Here is a 20262-nt window from a genome sequence, read left to right as displayed (position 1 = left end):
ATGAAAGTATCACAACTAGCATATTAAAAATATAGTGTATCCAAACAATTATTTCAAACAGAATACCCACCCACATGCAAAAACAAAACTGAAACTTTATTTTCTTCTGACAATCGCACCTCCTAAAGGAAGAAATGCATCTTGTTCTTGCATTGGAGGGTTCAGTTTGTAACCTAGGACTTGCTTGTCAGTGCACAGAAATTAGATCAATCTGATACCATTATATATATATATATTAGGAATGATTTGGAAAATATTTGAATACCTTGTCTTAAAATATTTTATTCATCATGTTAAAATAAAACGTTCCATAATCAATTTTTTCTTTTCTTTTTTCCAATTTTTCGGAAAAAAACAAAAAAGGCTTCAGGAAAAAAACCGGTTTTCCCCCGAATTTTTCCGTTTTTTTTCCGGGCCTTCACATCTCTATTTATCACAGACCAGGGTTCTCTTCCCAACTCCTTTCACAGGCAGGAAGTTATTCTTCTTGTCCCTAATAAATAATAACTCCTTTTACTATTTGGCTTGTCTAGGAGTTCTCTCTAACTATCCAGACCTTCTGCCAAGTTCTTCTCCTGTATCCATTGTCTGTATAAAGCTGTTCTGTAGCTTTCTTGACTGAGAATCTGAGTTTTCCCTCAGAGTAGTTCTAATGTATTTAAGACAATGGGGTCCTTATTCTTTTCTTGATAGAAGCACTTTTCTGACAATTCCCTGACAGACATCGCTGACTCCCAAAATCTCTTCCCTCAGAAGCCAAACCCTTTGGCTACTGATCCAGACATTAGATTTTACACAAAGACCAAAAGGTGAATGAATCTTTTCCTTCCAGATCAACTGTTTTATTTTCTCTCTCAGTTGATGTTGGCCAATCAGAGGGCGAGTATAGCAGCCAATCACATAAGCTCTTCTCTCCAGGGAAGATTAACTCTTGAACTCCCTGACTCTCCGACACGAGCCTTTTAAAAAGCCTGCTTTTCTGAGCAATCCATCACACGAGGCCTCCAAGAACCACCACCAATGAAACAATGGTTCAGTTCAGACATTATGCTGAGCCTGGGTTAAGGAAGCTTCCCCCACTCTCATCCAAACTGACAAAACAGGGGCTGTGATTAGAAAGAATGGTTGGGAAGTGGGCTTGCAAATACAGTGCATAACACCTGTACAAATCATCTAGAGGTCCAGGCTGTGAGAATCTGCACTTTTATTTTAAAAAAACATTTCTAAACCACCTTTCCAGTCAATTCAGGGTCCCCAGTTCTGTGAACATTAAAACATTTCAAACATTTAAAAAAATTAAAATATAAACATATATACTTACAACATATAGGACTCGCAATAATGGGTTTAAATTAAGGGTGGGAAGGTACCGGCTGGATAGTACGGAAAACTTGTTTACCGTAAGAGTTGTGCAACAGTGGAACCAGCTGCCTAGGGAGTTGGTGAGCTCCCCCTCACTGGTAGTCTTTAAGCAGCAGCTGGACAAACATTTGTCAGGGATGCTAGGCTGATCCTGCATTGAGCAGGGGGTTGGGCTAGATGGCCTGTATGGCCCCTTCCAACTCTTGTGATTCTAACAATTAAATAAAACACACTATAAATACATAAACATATAAAATATAAACACAAACTCACAGAGTAGAGGGTTAATAAAAGTTAGAGAGGGAAGGCTAAACAAACAAAAATTCTTCACTTACTGGTGGAAGAAAACAGTACAGGGAGATCAATTAATCTCCCTGGGGAGGGAGTTCCAAAGTTTTGGCACCACAATCAAGAAGGCTGCCTATCTCAGACTGCCACCAGTCTAGCCTCAGTTGGTGGGGGCACCCAAGGCAGGGCCTCTGAAGATGGTCTGAGCAGATGGGCAGGTTCATAGGGGAGAAGGTGGTCCTTCAGGTACAGAACAAGACTGGACCAATAAGACACAGCATTCTGTACCAACTGTAAATTTCAGACAGTCTTCAAGGGGAGCCCCAATGTAGAACATATTGCAGTAATCTAATCTAGATGTTAGCAGGGCATATGCCACCATGGCAATATCCTTCCTGCCCAGGAACAGTCACAGCTAGCCCACTAGCTGATGCTGGTGAAAGGCACCCCTGGCCAACACTCCTGTCTTTTTATCCAACAGCAGGTCTGGGTCCAGTAGCATTCCCAAGCTAGGGACCTGCTCTTTTAGGGAGAGTACAACCCCACCCTGGACAGATATCCCAGTTTTGGTCAGACCTTTCCTCTACCAGTAGTACCTCTGTTTTATTGGGCTGGTTTTGGAAGTGGGGGGAGAGTGAAAGGGATCGCTGAAAAGGCTTGCAGACGGTTTAACCTAACAATGGCCGGGCACCCCCGAGATTGACGGGTTAAATGGCTGCCAGCCATTTAAACCTAAAAGCTGACAGGTGGACCCATTGGGTTGCCAGGTTTAAATGGCTGGCAACCATTTCAGGAGCCAAAGAGAGAAACAGGTCGCTGAAAAGGCTTGCAGCCAGTTTAGCCTAAAAGTAGACGGGTACACCTGCCTCCGTTAGGGTAAACTGGCTGCAGTGGCAAGGGTGGGGGGGAGGTGAGCGGAGGCATGTGGCTTGGAGAAGGCAGGCACTTAAAGGGACTCCACTGTTTCCCATTTCTGGTTAGGAGGCATAATTCAGTTTGTGACACACACACACACCCTTTGTTTTTTCTTGAAATTATCCTCCTGAATTAAGTGATCTCAGCCAACTACTATATTATTTATTTTATTTCTTTGCTTTTCTAGTATTGACCCTTTACAGACTATTAATTGCAAAAGTATTTTTAACAGTATCTTTTTAAAGCTATCCTGGAAGTTACATCTGAGAGGCACGTCAAAAATCCTCTGTGGAGAAATGCCCTCCACCCTTGAATTTGCCCTGATGTTTCAGCCACTGGGTTACATTGTACCCATGTCACATGAGCCCCTCTGAAAATCTGTAGCTGGCACAGAACACAAGTACCAGGAATTATACAAAACACAAAGCACTCAAGCTCTTAGTTATGCTAATAGTGGACCAACAAAGGGTTTGCCATCTCACACCTTGCTAGAATGTCACACCTCAGGGAACAGACAGCCAAATATCTAGAAAGTAACCTATTCCTCTCCAGGGAGGAAGATCAGTATGGAAACCTCCACAAAGATTCTCCAAGGGCAGATTATAAATTCTCAGGACATGGGAAAGAAAACTCTGTCTGGTCTTATGGCTCCTGACCAAGGCGGGAGAGGCCATGTTGGACTACGTCTTTACCTAGGGACTCCATTTTGCCCATTAAGGCAAGGGACAATGGGGAGAAGTTCCAACTCTGAGAATCAATGCTGAACTTTAAACTACTGCAACTTCAAGAAATACTAGTCTGCCCTGATTAAACATTGTTAAGGCTAAGCACTAAATGCAGGGTGAAAGGACTACAGGGTTTCACCTTTTTCTTTGTATCCTTGCTCAGCCTCATGCTTGAATAGACCGTGTATTGTTGTTCTATTTTTGTTTCTTAAACTTTCTTATGTCCTGAATGCTCTGCTGTATCTCTGTAAACACACCACACCTACACAATCTTGCTATCTGAAGTATGGTAATGGTCCGAAACACTGAACAATACCTAGGAAAAGTATTGATATCTATTCCAGACTTCATTGTTTCCCTTAAAGTAACCTATTCCTCTCCAGGGAGGAAGATCAGTATGGAAACCTCCACAAAGATTCTCCAAGGGCAGATTATAAATTATCAGGACATGGGAAAGAAAACTCTCTCTGGTCTTATGGCTCCTGACCAAGGCGGGAGAAGCCATGTTGGACTACGTCTTTACCTAGGGACTCCATTTTGCCCATTAAGGCAAGGGACAATGGGGAGAAGTTCCAACTTTGAGAATCAAGTTAATGCTGAACTTTAAACTACTGCAACTTCAAGAAATACTTGTCTCCCCTGATTAAGCACTAAATGCAGGGTGAAAGGACTGCAGGGTTTCACCTTTTTCTTTGTATCCTTGCTCAGCCTCATGCTTGAATAGACCGTGTATAGTTGTTCTATTTTTGTTTCTTAAACTTTCATATGTCCTGAATGCTCTGCTGTATCTCTGTAAACACACCACACCTACGCAATCTTGCTATCTGAAGTGTGGTAATGGGAAGCGGCAGCCAGTAAACACGCCAACCGTTGAGCGTGACAGCTCAAAATTGCAAAACTGCTATCAATTGTCCCTGCACTTGCTTGCAGGAGTGAAGGAAGAGATGACACAACTAGGTGGAGACTCTAAATGACAACACAGGTAGAGTGCTGGATGTGTAAATCCATCAGGCAGGAGATACTCTGGCGGCAGTAGTTACTACTCAGTTTGTTTTTTGTACACCCCCCCACAGAAAGAAGGAAACAGGTGGTGTTGCCAAGAGCAGGGTTTTCCAACTTCCCGGGAACACAAAAGAACAAGGGCTCACAAGTGCATTCCTTCACACCCTCCAAAAAACAAATATCTCCAAGAGCCTTGCTACAGGCCTCATCTCCTCCCGTGAAATGTCTCCCTACCCCTCTGAAATCTGAAAGAATGCTGCTACTCTCTGGTCCCGCATTACTGACTGATTCTCCTCCCAACAGTTCCAGCCAATATGTTTTCCTGAGACTAATAAACTTCTGAGTCACACAGAGCTCTTCCTTTCTGACTCTATCAAGCCAAGACTTCCACCTATAGGCAGCAGGGAAGAACAAGCCAGCAAGGGAGAATGGATTTTTCGACGAGTTTAACAGACATACCTAACGTGGTAGGTTTGATGAGTTCATCGTAGACATCATAGAAGGGTAACCGCCTCATTTTGACATCAGGATGGACCGGATGGATGGGGGGCGACAAGTGCGGAACATCCGTCTCGTGTTTGGGTCCCAACATAGGCACCGGGGGCAATATACCAGCCGGCACAGTGGAAGTCACCGATCCATTATTGTAGGGCAAGTGGCACATGGCGCCCTGAGTCAGAGCCGTGGCTGAGGGCAGCTGTCCTGTCTGGAGGTGGAGCATGGATAAGTCAGAAGGGGTCAAGATCTTCCGGGGGAACCGTCGCCGGTACAACTCCTTGATTTTCATCTGAACGGCTGGACTGCAGCCGGACTTCAGCAGCTGCAAGGCCTTGGTGAGCAACTCATGCTTCCGCCCGCTCTTGTTTCTGCCCGCAAAACCCAGAAGCACCTGCAGCTCCGACACTCTAAAGCTCATAACCATGTGCTAAAAGGAGGAAGAGGACAGTGTTAGACAATTGTGGATTTCGAGAGGTGGCCCTCAAATCCAAGGCCAGGGCATCTGCAGTGTTTCTGTCAGCCCCACCACCCCACACAGAAAATCACCATTTCATGACAATCAGTTGGGGAATCAACATTCTGTAGTCATACTCATTAACACAAAAATTCAGATCCTCATTTCACTTCCATGATTAAGAGTTTGAGGGAAAGTTTCCAAACAGGGAAGGCTGGAGAGTTTGGGGCCTTTAAAAGGGGGGGGGATGACTGAAGTGGGATTGATAATGTAATGGAATGGTTCAGAAAAGCATTTTTACAAAGGAAAACAGGACTGTAGCCTACATCACTGTGTGCGGTATGTATCACTTGTGTACTGTATCATAATCCTGCTCTTACTGCACTGTTTCCTACTTTTGTTAATCCCACTTCCTGCATTATATGATGTACCAAGCCTGACACTTTTTTTTGCATTGTTTCTAGTTTTTGAAGAAGAAGAGATTGGATTTATACCCCGCCCTTCACTCGGAGTCTCAGAGCGGCTCAACAGACACCCTGTGAGGTGGGTGGGGCTGAGAGAACTCTGACACAAACTGCTATTTTTCAAGGACAGCTGTGCCAGAGCTTGTGACTGACCCAAGGTCACATCAGCAGGTGCAGGTGGAGGAGTGGGGAGTCAAACCCGGTTCTCCCAGATTAGAGTCCGCACACTTAACCACTACACCAAACTGGCTCTCGAAATCCTAGTTGTACACTGAGTTGCCTATCAGATCTCTCGCACTGTCTGACTTCATCGTTTTACACCGTGTGATCTGCCTTCTCGATGAGAAAGGCGGGCCAGACTTAAATTAAAAAATAAAATGTTAAAAGTTTGATAGAGGTCTTATGAATGATGCAAAGAATTTTCTCCCCCTCACTCAAAACACTGAAAACTGAAGGGTCACCCAATGAAACAGACGGACACTAAGCTCATTCACTTTCATTGCTCACAAAATGGGTTGCTAGTCCTCAGAACTTCAGTGATAGGCTAATGGCACTCCAGGACATGAGCAGATTCCCATGGACTGAGCTCTGGCAGGGTCAGACTGAGGATACATCTCTAGAGGAAACTGTAGAGAAAGGGAGTTGATTGGGTTTCTGCATATGGGAATACTGGGATAAATGGAAAGAAAAACACTTTTAAGAAAATATAACCTGAAACTATTTTTGAAGCCAGTACGGCACAGTTGTGCGAGTGGCAGACTAGGACCTGGGACAGCTGGGTTTGAATCCTGCTCTGCCATGCAAGGTTGGTAAGTGACCACAGGCCCATCACAATCTCTCAGCCTAACCTACCTCAGAGGGTTGTGGTTGTGAGGACCAGGGTGGAGGAAGGGAAAATGATGGGATAAGTTGCTTAGGACCTCGCTGGAGGGGAAGCAGGATATCAGACAAAATAATGAAACACAGTTTTCAAATTTACCTATCCTGGCCTCTTCAAAAGACTGTTTGACATGGTTGAACAAAAATGAATGAATAATAGTTTAAACTTTTATATGTAACAATCAATATAAATCAGCATAAAAGCAAGAACATATGAGAAAAGGGTGGGGGAGAGAGAACAAGGAAGGGGATAAAAATTCAGCTAAAAGCCCGGGGTGAATAAAAACATTCTGGCCCGGAATTGAGAGACAGTGGCTTGCCTAAGTCCACGGAACGAACCGCAACAAGAAACAGAGTTCTCGGATAACAGCTTATTCTCTCACTCACTAATCTGTAACAGCTGACCTAAAGTACAAGGGATTTTGTTTCCTGTTTCTGTGTGATGATGCTGAACCTTACCTATTACAGAAGCCCAGATAAGAAAGCCTTCCTGTGTGGCTTGATCCTAGTCATATTTTACTCATTTGTAAGGGCAGCCAACTTCGATACAGTGAAACCCCGCCCTCTCCAGGCTCCACCCCCAAAATCTCCAGGAATCTCCCAACCCAGGTGGTGACTGGCGTGAGAGTGACACAGGATGCTGGACCACTGGTCTGATCCAGCAGGGCTCTTCTTCTTTTTCATATATATATTTTTTTAATTTTTACAAACGGGGGGGGGGGGGGGGGGGAAAAAACATTTCCTTTTTTTCTTATGTATATTAGAGGCAAGACCACCACCATAAATTTGGAATGTGAATGTTCCGCCCTCATGCCCTTCATTGTTGTGATGTCATTCTTGGAATCTGACACTGCTGCTTGTGGGACACACGCTACTGAGTTTAAGGCCTAGATTTCACTGGATTTGGTAACCCTGTTCTTGGTGGTACCATTTCAGACTGCAAGGCTGGGTGCAGGGGAGGCTCACGCCTAAGATAGCAAGGTCCTCAGAGGTTCAGGGGAAAGGATCCTGAGAAGAAACGGGTAGGGCCTCACTGCTCAAGGGTGGAACTGCGTGATGTGAGGCAGAGCCAAGAGGTAACCGTGAGGATCACGGAAGGGACCTGACGCAAGACCATCTTCGGACTTGGCCTGTTAGCCGATCCTCCAAGAGCTTACAGTAGCCCCTGTAATAAGAGCTCTGTAAGCTCTTGGAGGATTGGCTACATTAGGGGTGTGGCACCTAATATGCAAAGGAGTTCCTGCTACAAAAAGAGCCCTGAGAATGATTACCAAACCAATGGAAGTTATTTTCAAAGGTACTTGGAACAAAATAGTTAAACCAGCTATTCCCCAAGCTGCATGCTGCAAGAAATAGCTTATGGTGACCCCAATACAACATCCACAGAAGCGGAGGCTTACTACACCTGGAAATGTAAACTTTCGGGGGGGGGGGGAATCTGTGCTTTCCCCCCCCCGGAAAAAAAATAGAAAATTTGAGACAATCTGAATAACCTATACTTTGCTAAGGACTTTTAAAACCATTAACTGATTTGTTCATATGAAGCACAGAAAACTGTCTTACTTGGTATAGTGATGAAATTTAAAAGTATAAATGCCTTAATTTTGTTCAAACAAAACTGTAAATATACCCTGTGGTAGAAAGCAAGAGAGCTATTTCGTTGTATTTAGATAGTTACACCCCAACTCCTTTCCCCAACAAGGTCCCAAAGCAGCTTACAATATAATTCTCTTCCATTTTTTCCGCTCACAACAACCACCCTGTGAGGTAGGTTAGGCTGAGAGTGAGTGGCCCAAGGTCCCCAGTGGACTTCCATAGCAGACTCATTCTCCCAGATCCTAACCACTACATCCCGACTGTACCCTAGGCTACCTGAAGCACACAGATTGTAGCTTTTACAGTATGAGGTTTTCTTCTCAAAGGTGTTACAGACCTTTTGTGACACCACCCCCCTCCGCTTTCCCATCCTCCAGGAAAGCAGGGCAAGAAACTGATGGGTTTTTTGTAGCCAGGTTATCTGTCATTCAGTCTTTTGAGAAGAGGGGGAAAGGCTGACTGATCACAAGGGGCCAGGGTCAAGATGAGAGCAGATACAGGGTACTTTGATTCTAGTCACTCCGTCCAACTAACTGAAAGTCCACTGAAGACAAGCAATGAACCTCAAGCAAAGAAAATCCTGTCTGCTCCTTCCTAGGTGCTTAAATGCATCTATGATCATAAGTTGATTGACATTCATGGGCTTAGAAGGGTGCAACTCTGTTTAGGATTAGAACAAATTTTGAGTCCAGTGGGAGGTTTTAGACCACCAAGAGGTTTATTCAAGGTATGAGCTTCTGTGTGTACGCACACTTCCTCCTGAGGACGTGTGCACGGACACAAAACTTCATACCTTGGATAAACTTCTATTGGTCTAAAACGTGCCACTGGACTCAAAATGTGTTCTACTGCTTCAGACCAACACAGCTGCCCACATGGAAGTATATTCAAGGTATGAGCTTCTGTGTGTACGCACACTTCCTCCTGAGGACGTGTGCACGGACACAAAACTTCATACCTTGGATAAACTTCTATTGGTCTAAAACGTGCCACTGGACTCAAAATTTGTTCTACTGCTTCAGACTAACACAGCTGCCCACGTGGATCTGTTTAGGATTGCACTGGGAGATACCTACAGAATACACAGGAAGTTCTGCTGTTGACTGTCCTACATTTTAAAAAAGGCTTCATACAACACATTTCTAGACAGCATTTTGAATAAGTAAAACCCAGTCTTGAAAAGTCTTTCGCCCAGTTTGCCTCCCCCGTTCCTGCTGCATCTCTGTAAGCTTTACTGCTCCTTCTTCTAATCACCCTCCACAAGGGACGGCCAATTCTGCCCCACCTGCTGATCGACTGCAATGTGACTATCTGAGGGTAAATCTATCAACAGGCATCAGCCAAAACATCAGGGTGCCTGAATACCAGTTCCTGAGGGGACAGCAGAGGGGTGGCAGGAGGGCTGCTGCCTTCTGTCTGCCCCCCGAGGCACCTGGTCAGCTACTGCGGGAAATGAGATGATGGGCTTCATGGGCCTTCTGATCAAGCAGGGCTTCTTTTAGATAGTTCAAGAGATTCCTACCCCCCTGCTAAGCCCACAGATAAGGTGCTCGGAATTACAGTTCAATACATAAGCAACTCAATAAAACCACACAATGGTGGTATAATTACAGAACTGCAGAAATGGGACCATAATTAGGTGCTTTCAGAAGGGTGTGCCTGTTGTGGCTCTGCACAAAATACTGCACCAAGCATGCCCCCTCCTCTAATCAAAACAGAGACTTATGCAGAAATCAAGGATGAGGTGCCCTCACTGAATAATCCCTGTTCTTTCACACTTCAGTGGTAAACCTTTCTGGATGTAAAACTTTATCTATCTATCTATCTATCTATCTATCTCTGTGTAGATTAGGCCGAGACCCCACAGGGCCCCAGGAGCATCTTATAATAGCATTCTTGCCTCCTTCACGTTATCCTCACAACAGCCCTGTGAGGTAGATTAGGCCGAGAGTACCTGGCTCAGGGTCACCTAGAGCAGGGGCCTCAAACATATGGCCCGGGGGCCGGATCACACCCCCCAGAGGGCTTCTTTCAGGACCGCAGTGGAACTGGCTGTCTTCTGCTGCTTCTTCCAGTTCCGCTGCTGCTGCATCATCATAGGTTTGCAGCTTAAAGATACACACCTGAACAGCATACTCAAGATTGCAACAGCACAGACATTTCGATGCAATAATTCAGAGCAAGAGGTGTCAGTTATCAGACACTGCTAAATAAACAAAATATAGAGTGCTAATGTTTTAGGCATGTTTTTATTTTAAGTAAAAAAAAAACCTTTGTGTTTGTGTCCTTTATAAAGTTTATATCTCCACTACCTGGCATTACATTTTATGACACACATGGCCTGGCCCAACAAGGTCTCATTTATGTCAAATCCAGCCCTCATAACAAATGAGTTCGACACCCCCGACCTAGAGAGCTTCCACAGCAGAGTGGGGATTCCAACCTGGGTCTCCCTGTTCCCCTAATTTTATGTTGGGGAAACTAGACATTAACTTGAACATTATCAGTTGCCCAATTTTCTTTAAAAAGCCACCTAAGCAGTGCTTTACAGCCTCATCACACAAGCTTTAAAAAAAAGCTCAAAACCAGCTTTAAAAAACCCACTCAAAAACCGCCTACAAGTTCTGTAATTAGATGTGCACATTTAAAACTGCACAGCTGTAAGCTCAGATTGCCCCCCCATCAGTCAGCATCATATGAAAGAAATATGAAGGCAGAGGCTCCAGGGGAAATTCCACAAGGAAGCCCACAGGGATTTGCTTTCCCTTCTGAATAAAAACATTTTCTGCGTCTCCCCCCGCCCCAAAAACGTTATTACTATTATAACAATAAACCATCCTGGTACATTAAGAAACTAATATTTTATTTGGACAGCCAAGGAAATTAAAAAGCAAATGATCTGAAGAAACAGAATTCTGCTTCAAGGGGAAATCGCCAGGCATGAGAGGGTTAAGCAAAGTTCCCTCCTGCCAATTAGCACCGACAATTTTTACACACAAAAAAACCCCATTATCTTGGCATATAGAGACTTGCAGGCACAGGGATGTGTGCCAACTTGTTAGCTCCATCACTTGCAGAGCCTTAACCAAGATTAAGACCTCTCTTAATGGTGGTCAAGGCCTGGGCCCTGGAGATCAATTGCCCTGGAGAAAATGACTGCCTTGGATGGTAGAATTCTACAGCACCATACCCCACTGAGGTCCCTCCCCCTCAAACCCCACCCTCCTCAGGATCCACGTCCAAATCCCCACGTATTTCCCAACTTGGAGCTGGCAACCCTGGGGAGAGGACAATCATGCATGTGAGTCTCCATTTCTGAAAACCAGGGTCATATGTGCACCTGTCTGAAGCCAACTAGTCAGTTCAGTATGTTTCTGCTTACCCATTTCCCTTTGGAGGGAGAAGGAATGACGCTGGCGATGGGCAGCAAGCCCCTATCCTGCCAGGGCCCCAGCAGGACTGGCATACAGCTGCCCACCCTTCTGCTTTTGGATCCACTCCCCAACCCAGTGCTGAGCTAGAGTAATGCAAGGTCTGGCATGCCCAAGTAACAGCTGAACATTTTGAAGCGGGTGCCACTTTATAGCTCTCGCTTTCTCTCCAGATGGCATGTGTACCACCAAGAGCCTGGCTTCGATTAAAATAAAAATCCACACAGCAGATGCGTTCCTGATACCACATTATTTATAATGCTTATGCCCCCAACACTGGCTCATTTGCAGTTTGGATGACCAGGAACGTGTCAAAGACTCCCAAACTTCTCCCCACCCCACCCCAGCGCTGAATTTTCTGTAGCGTCCAAATGGGCCAAACTATGGTTAGCGTGACCTTCCAAGCTATGATTTGAAACCACTGTTGGGACTAGGTTTGCAAACAACAGTTAGGAGACTCGTACTAACCATAGCTTTGTCTGAAAGGAAGGGAAAACTGACACCTGAGCCTTGAGGGGAAACTGAGCCATTTGTCTGAACTTGGTTTCCAGTCCTCATGGACTCCTAAAATAAAAACTGGAACTAGACCAACAATCTATGCAGACTAATCGCAATGGAGGAAAAGAGGTGGGGCTTCTGCTCTTGCCCACTTAACTCCTTTCCTGTATTCCCTCCACTTAATTCTTCTCAAATGCCTCCTCAGCCTGACACTTTTCTTTCTGACCAAAGCTCAAGCAACACATTCATTTTTGGTGAACGGCAAGCAATGAATAAGAGGGTTTTATTTTGCCACCAGTTGAGAGATCTTGACTGGTTTGGCCAATGATTTCTTAAAACATTTATACAACACTGCCTTTCCACATGGTTCAAGGCAGCCAGGAGAGAGATTCAAGTTCTGTCTCTGCCCATGACTCACTGGGGGGCCCCTTATAGTTCATTCTGGTCACCTGATCCATGTCCTCTCATCTTACCAGTTTGGGATTCATCCATTTGCACAGGACCCCTGCTCTGTAACAGTTTTATCTCACTCTTCCTCCAAAGAGCATCCCTCCCACACCATTCCACCCTCCCAAGGAGCCTGTGAGATAATTAGGCAGAGAGCACACAACCGGGCCAAGGTCACCCACAAGCTTCATGAGTGAGGGAAGATTTGAATCCAGATTTTCTCCATGGGCTAGAGGGGAATTTTCACCAATCCCACTGCAGCCCTCCAAGTCTCCCCACATGCTGTTCTTGAGGGTCACTTGTCACTTAAGACTGGCCTTCTGATGGGCATTTTAACCTACAGTAGGGTAGGTGCATGAGGGAATTCTGCTCCACTTAACAGAAAGTATTCAAGGGGAGGGGGGGTTTCTGTGGTAGAGCATCTGCTTGGTAAGCAGAAGGTCCCAGGTTCAGTCCCCAGCATCTCCGGTTAAAAGGACCAAGTAGGAGAGCATGTGAAAGACCTCCACCTGAGACCCATGGTCAGTCTGAGGAGACAATACTGACTTTGATGGACAAATGGTCCAATTCAGTATAAGGCAGCTCCATGTGTGTCCAAGCCCCATTATATCAGCTCTCAAGGCTGCTGTGAGGGCAAATGTGAAGAGCAATGTAAAGAGATAAAAATCTGTGCAAAGTTAACTACCATTTTCTAGATTTTCCCAGTGGGGGTGCCTCAGTAAACAGGCCAGCCTCTGACAGGGACACCCACCATGCTTCCTTCCCATACACATTCAGGTGCTTTTTTTTTTTTTTTTAAGCAAAACCATTTTCCATATGTATGGGAGATCTGGTTATTTTTTAAAAAAATGGCTGGCTAACTGTCACTATGTGTACAATTTCATCTCCTTTAAAAAAATTCTTGTTCAGTACTTCAAGCATTTCTTAAAAATTGGTAAAAAGCTTTCTAAACAAAGCCTGAAGATTAAAAACGAGTCATTTTAGCAAACAAAAGGGGGGGGACTGCAGCATGAAATCTGTGTCTCTTTCTGAGCAGAGGCCTTGAAACTTCCTTGGCAGACAACTGGGAGTTCTTGCCAGAGCAACGGCCCGCCAGCTCTGGCAACCAACACCCCATCCTGATAGCCAGGCTGCGGGTTGCCTCGGTGCCCACAGTCTCTCCGATTACAGCTTCCACCGTGCAGCATCAGAAACGGCATTCTTCTCACACACCATGGCAAGAAGCTCCATCAAAATGCTTATGATTCACATTTCCAGCAGTGTGCGCGTATAAGCTGAGCTTCTAAGCATTGTCAGTTTCATAGCAGGATGACAGGAGCCCAGTCGGCTAAAAACCTGACCATTTCAGTGACAGGATAAGAAGAAGAAGAGATTGGATTTATACCCCGCCCTTCACTACCCAAAGGAGTCTCAGAGCGGCTTACAAACTCCTTTCCCTTCCCCTCCCCACAACAGACACCCTGTAAGGTAGGTGGGGCTGAGAGAGCTCTTGACAGAAACTGCGCTTTTTCAAGAACAGCTCTGACAGAACTATGGCTTGGAGTGTGCGTATAAGCTGAGCTTCTAAGCATTGTCTGTTTCATAGCAGGATGACAGGAAAAACATACCTCAGGAGCCCAGTCGGCTAAAAACCTGACCATAGGCCACACACCCCTGATGTAGCCAATCCTCCAAGACCTTACAGTAGCCCCTGTAAGAAGAGCTCTGTAAGCTCATGGAGGATTGGCTACATTAGGGGTGTGTGGCCTAATATGCAAAGGAGCTCCTGCTACAAAAAGAGCCCTGCGCGGCCTAAGGTCATCCAGCAGGTGCAAGTGGAGGAGTGGGGAATCAAACCCAGTTCTCCCAGATTAGAGTCCGCACACTTAAGCACTACGTCAAACTGGCTTTTCCCTCTAGTTTTGCAGAGAAATTGGCTTCTAACAGTTTTGAAATACGAACACAGTGAACTGAGCCATAAAACTCATGAGGATGACTCTGGGCCGGCCAGTCAGCCTAACCTACCTCACAGAATTGATGCAAAGATTAAATGGAGGAAAGCACTATGTATATTACCTTGAGCTCCTTAGAGGAAGGGTGAGATAGAAATGTGACAGACTGGCCTCATGGCTATGAGGACAACAATGAAAGCAAACAGGGGCATACTCACAAGCTGGAAGTTAGCTAGAAAAGTGGAGAAGCAAAAGCAGCAGTTCATTGTTTCCTCCCGTGTCAATATAACTCTGAATTCTTCTCTTTCACTCCCCTTCTCCTTGACAAAACATTTTGAACGCCTGGAAATCCTGAGAGCAGTGTAATGCTGCGGGGAGGGGGACCCAAGTCGTATGTGTATATAATTACATGCATATATATGATTTGCTTCATCTCTGTTATTTACTTTGGTTCCCAGTTCTGTTATCTTGTCTGTCTGCAGTCTCCTTGAGGCACATTTATTTTAAACTGCAGAAGACCCTTCATTCCTAGAGCCAGACCGCAGTCTGCCACTGTTGAGTGAAGGTCATGAAAAATGAATCCATGAACATAAATTCAAATAAAATCCCCACTTCTCTTGCCAGATGAACACACTTTCCTAGCCATCTCTGCCCACTAGCCAGACCTCCTCAAGGCAAGGCAGGACGCCTAAGCCACCAAAGTAAGAACAGTTTGGGGGGGGGAGAAAGGAGTAGATGAGGGTAGGAGCACAGAGACAAGAGGGAATTTGGTTTGCTGCAAGACAGCTTTCAGACTTCAAAGAAAGAAAAAGGAAAGAGGTTAAAGAAAGCCAGGGAGGCAGCCAGCTGGGCAAATGTTTGGGGCCTCCTGGGTGGGCTAAATCTGTCTTTGAGAAGGCAGCATGCACACACACATACCAGGCGTGCTGAGAAATTACACTCCTCAAAGGAGAATTTCCTGGTTTAGAATTTATTTGCAAAGGGGGAATCGGCAGAAAAAATTGCTGGGGCGGGTGGAGGAAGTGAGGGAGGGAGAGAGAAAAGCTTCAGCTTTTAAACAGAGGGACGAGAACGCCAAGGCCCGTGCACCTTCTGCCAAAACTTCTCCATTCCAAAAGACCTGGCGATTTGCCGCACCAAGCTAAGTGAGGCTGCACACAGATTCGGGAGGAGTTTTCCACAGTAAGGGTTCTCTCCCCACCTACCTCTTTTTTAAATAACTTAGGTACATTTTCAATATTACTTCAAAGTTAATCCAGAGACAAGCTTGGGTTTAGCAGAAATGGCACAGAACAACAGAGTGGGGACACAACGGCATTTGAACCCCCAGATCTCTGGGACCCGTTCCAGGCCTCATAGTTACCTACATCCCAAGACTGCAAGAAATAATTAGACTTCCAGGGGTGCCCAAAGAACCCATTCATTGAAATGAGGCTGCCTATTACATCTCTGCATCTCTTCTGGGGACACACATTTTAGGTCTGCTTCTGTGGGAGGGAAAGAAAGAAACCCTATAATTTTATGAGACATGCAGAAATTACCCACCCACACAGAAAGAAGCTCACGGCATCTCTGCAGTATTGTTTTATTTTGGTATGCAGAGAGCAACTGATTTTGGAGCTCCCTAGACCAACTCCTACACAGAATGTTAGTAAATACATTGGAGTTACAGCTTGGCTCACTTGTTTGAGCAAGCTAGTGTCAGTTGTTCAACAAATCACATTTTGCCCTTCAAATTCCACACTGTGGCACAGATTCAATAGCGGGGAGGGGGGAGTGAGATGTCCGTACCACGCTTTAAGAATTTGTTCATTCCAAGCTACAATGTATTGCAGTATCTCAACAGTCAAACCTGGCACAACTATAGCTAAAATTGCCAGTTCCAAGCCCTCACTACCTTGCAGAAATGTCCACAGGCATGTATGTGGTGGTGGGGGGAACCTTTTCTGTAGCACACCGATACTGCAAGCTGGACTCAGTCCATATGAAAAAGCAAGTGGAGAGGGTAAGACAAAGGCTACTCAGAAATGCCAACTGGTTCTGAATACCAGGCAGAAGGCGGCAGAGATAGATTTCAACATGTTTATCGTACTATAGCTACACCAGCTCCCAGTCTGTCTCTGAGCCCAATTTAAGGCAGCAGCTTTAGCCTATTGGAACTGAGCCTCAGTGATAACCATCCTACCAGGGATTTATCCTCCCTCCCCAAGGTGGGACACTTGCCAATGAAGGTCTTGATTCAGATTTTGCACAGACCAAGCTCATTTCCACAAACAGCAAAGCTTTCGGAGAGATGCCATATACAAAAACAAAAAAACCGCACCTCGGGCATTTTTAGTTCAAGGGTCTCAGGTATGGGAAACCGCTTTCTCCTCCTGAGACGCTTAACAGCTATGGCCAGTCGAAGCAAGAGAAGGTATAAGCTTGACTTGGGAGAAGGGCAGTGTCATGTACTCTTTTCTGCTGAAGCTCCAGAACTCTGCTATGTTCTTCCAAAGGATGTTTGCTTGTTTTCAAAATACTGATGCAGAGAGAAAAGCTAAGACAAGCCCTCCTCCATTGTGCTTCTGGAAGTCTGCTTTTTCTCCTCCTGTTGTACAGCTTTTTGGTTCTTGGCTTTTTAAAAACATCCCAGACTTCTTGTCTTAATTGAAATGAGTTAATTTGTCTACACTGCTTTGCGAACAAAAGTTAAAACACACGACATAAGATCCATAAACAAAACTGTTCTTCGGGTGAGAGGAACCATAAGATTAAATACTTCCCAAGCAAAAACAACAACAACAGAGTCAAACCACCAACCCCCCCCCAACCCTCTGAGTCCCTGCAGTTAGAAAGCTAGCGCACCAGGGAGAACAGTTCTGGCCTAACCATTTCCCCAACAGGATTTTTTTTGGGGGGGTGGGGATCCCTACACATCACAAAAGCTGTCATACTGGGGAAATGGTCAAGTCTAAAACTTACAGTTTGTCTGGTTAAAAAAAAAAATATGATCAATTTCCTGCCCAAATATTTTTAAGGCATTAACTTCATTAGAACAAAAAAGACACGTTAATAATCAACACCTTTGATACTTACATTAATTACAAAGAACAAATGAGTTAACTTGTTGCCAAACAAGAAAATTGTAATGACTCATAACTTAACAATGTTAGGTAAGGATTCTATACATGTGAGCTATTCATCTAACCGATCTTCCCTTTGCAGTTTCTCAAGGAATACCAGAGTCAGCCTACAGTTAAAAAACTAAACAAAAATATGAAATTAACATAGGAATAAAACAAAACAATAGGAATTACTTTTTAAAAGCCATTTTAAAAGACAGCAGGATAATTCTTCCTGCTTGGAAATGCCTGCAGCTCTTAGCCAGCAGGAGAAACTTTGCTAGACTTGCCTCGGAATGCTGCACGGCACTCCTGCTGACACCATAATGAAATAAAAGGGTAAGCTGCCACCTATTATAGAGGCACTCTTGGTTTCAGAAAATATTTGGCTTTTTTAAAGAATTATTTGCAAAATTTGACTGTGGTTAAACAATAATCAGCAGGCGACATTGACCAGCCAACTGTCAATCACACCTTAGTTAGGCCAGTATTCTTTTGCCCTCTGCATTCGTTATCTAGATGCAGGAATTCTCCCCCTTCCCAGGGAAGCATTCAAGGTGCACAATCCAAAAACTGTTTTTTATTTTATTTATTTATTAGATTTCTATACCGCCCTCCCAAAGGCTACACTGTTTTTACTACCTCATCTGCTGCTTGGGTACCAGGGCTCCAGCTTTAACAGCCTAAGTAGCATAAAGCAACAAGCTTGTAAGTGTGAACAAGTGCATAGCTTGCCTCCTAGTCAAAAAATGAAAGCTCGTGATGTGCAAAGCTCCCTTGCCAAACATTACAGGCCAAAATGTCTGGCCAGAGGCCCTACATGAGATTTTTCCCAACCAAGAAAGCTTCACAGTTTGTCAACGTTCTAAGATGGCCAGTTTCCTCCTGAGCAGTTAGGATATCGGCATTCTCCGACATCAAAGGCCACTTTTTTTAGTCTGTTCTAATGAAAATAGTACATTTTGTAAATCTATGCTAACTGCATAAATAATTTCTTAAAAGGGGGTTCCACAATTTTCTAAACTCTGGATAGGCCAGCATTCTTGACACTTGGTTGCATTAAGAGGTGATCATCCCAAAAAAACAAAAATCCAAAGCAAGTTTACTAAAATAAGATTGGGGAAATCACTCCAATGCAATGCGAAGGGTCCTCAGTCTACACTGTAATTACTGTAACGGCATTTCCAACCGGTGTGGGTAACACTCAAGAGCTAGCTAGGAACCTGTGGGGGGGAATATATTAAACACACCAGCCAAGGACCCAAATTCTTTTTGGAATTCATTAGTTACCAGGGACAAATGCATATTCCAGGGTCTGATGTTGGACAATGTTGGTTACACTCTGAATCCTAAAGATGGGAAAGAGAAAAAGAAAAAAAATATATACAGAAGGAGATCAGCCCCACCACAAATCCTCCAGCCACGTGATTATATGACACGCCATATCATGACTCAGGGCTGTCATCTGCCCCCTCCCCTTCCTCCCACAAAGCAAATGACTTGGGGCTCCAGCCTGCCGTAAATTACACTTCCTATCATGCAGACATATGCAGACTGAGGTTCTGGGGAAAGACACTTTGCATATGCTCAGAGTCACTCCATAATTATTTTCCACATTCCGGGGGTGAAGCAAGCATTCACAAGATGTCCTGGGCATACTTCTGCCTCTCAATAAACTACACCACCTTCCTTCTGTCACATCTTTTCAGTACAGCTCTAATTAACCCCATGATCACTCCCCAGAAAACCTTATCCGCCCCCCCTTCAGTTTTCCAAGTCAGCTTCATTACCAAGCTCTCCCAAAACACCCCCCTCTGCTTCATAAATAAATATCCCATACCAGGAGCCCAAAGCTTTCCTTCCTCTCTCCACATTTCTCCCTCCCCACGACCAAAAAACCTGCATAATACAACGTCAAACTCCTTGGATCCGAAATACCACACCAGGCTTCTCATCTCCCACCTGCGCTCTCCCTTTCCCTCCACCTCCCTATGGCTCCTTTCTCACAACACTCAGGTCCTTCTCCCTCTTCTCTTCTGATGAAACTTCCCTGTGCAGTACTTTTAACTCCACTCACCACTACTCTTCAAGTTCCAAATCTCATGTCATGATCCCATGAACCTCCCTTATCTTTTCTTACTACAAAAGCTCCCCACATCCCTCCCCATGGTTCTTATCTCTCCACATCCACATCCTTTCTCTTCCTCATTATCCCCCCTCCAGATGTCTTGTTCCTGCACAACCTTTCACCCCTCTCTCTTATCCCAATCCTGCAGGCAGGACTGTCGCCCTCAACTCTGTGCCCCACCTGTTGTCAGTTTTGCGCCCCCTCCCATAAATACACGTGCCTTTCGCTTCTGATTTCCCCTTCCACTGCCCCACCATCTCACCCCTTTGGGGTCCAGCCCTCTCCCCACTACACACACCCAACGTCGTTTGAACACGCAAGGTCCCCCCTCATCTACCCATGGCGACTCCCTACCAGGGGCCCAGTCCCCCCCCCCTCCATTCAACTCCAGCCCTCCCTCCTCGTTTTCACTATCCTGTCACGACCCAAAGATCTCTTTTCACTGCACGGGCTTCCTCTCCAGCCCCCTACGGCGCGTCCTACTCCAAACCTTACCCCGCATTCACCACCACACTGCGCTCCAGCCCCCCCCCCCCCCCG

The 20262-nt window shown here is 45.1% G+C and overlaps 1 protein-coding gene across 1 annotated transcript in view; it reads right to left on the bottom strand.

The window, feature by feature from the left end:
* The window catches only part of PIAS3 (protein inhibitor of activated STAT 3), a 53110-nt gene that overhangs the window by 32338 nt on the left and 510 nt on the right, over positions 1-20262 (bottom strand). The window contains exon 2 of the mRNA XM_015410804.1: positions 4752-5217. Coding sequence (XP_015266290.1) covers positions 4752-5217 — 466 coding nt within the window. The remainder of the gene's footprint in view (positions 1-4751; positions 5218-20262) is intronic.

This window comes from Gekko japonicus, unplaced genomic scaffold (assembly GCF_001447785.1).
Source record: "Gekko japonicus isolate JY-2015 unplaced genomic scaffold, Gekko_japonicus_V1.1 scaffold42, whole genome shotgun sequence".
Classification (NCBI taxonomy): domain Eukaryota; kingdom Metazoa; phylum Chordata; class Lepidosauria; order Squamata; family Gekkonidae; genus Gekko; species Gekko japonicus.
The sequence above is the reverse complement of the archived record's forward strand: the minus strand, read 5'-3'. Positions and strand labels throughout refer to the sequence as shown.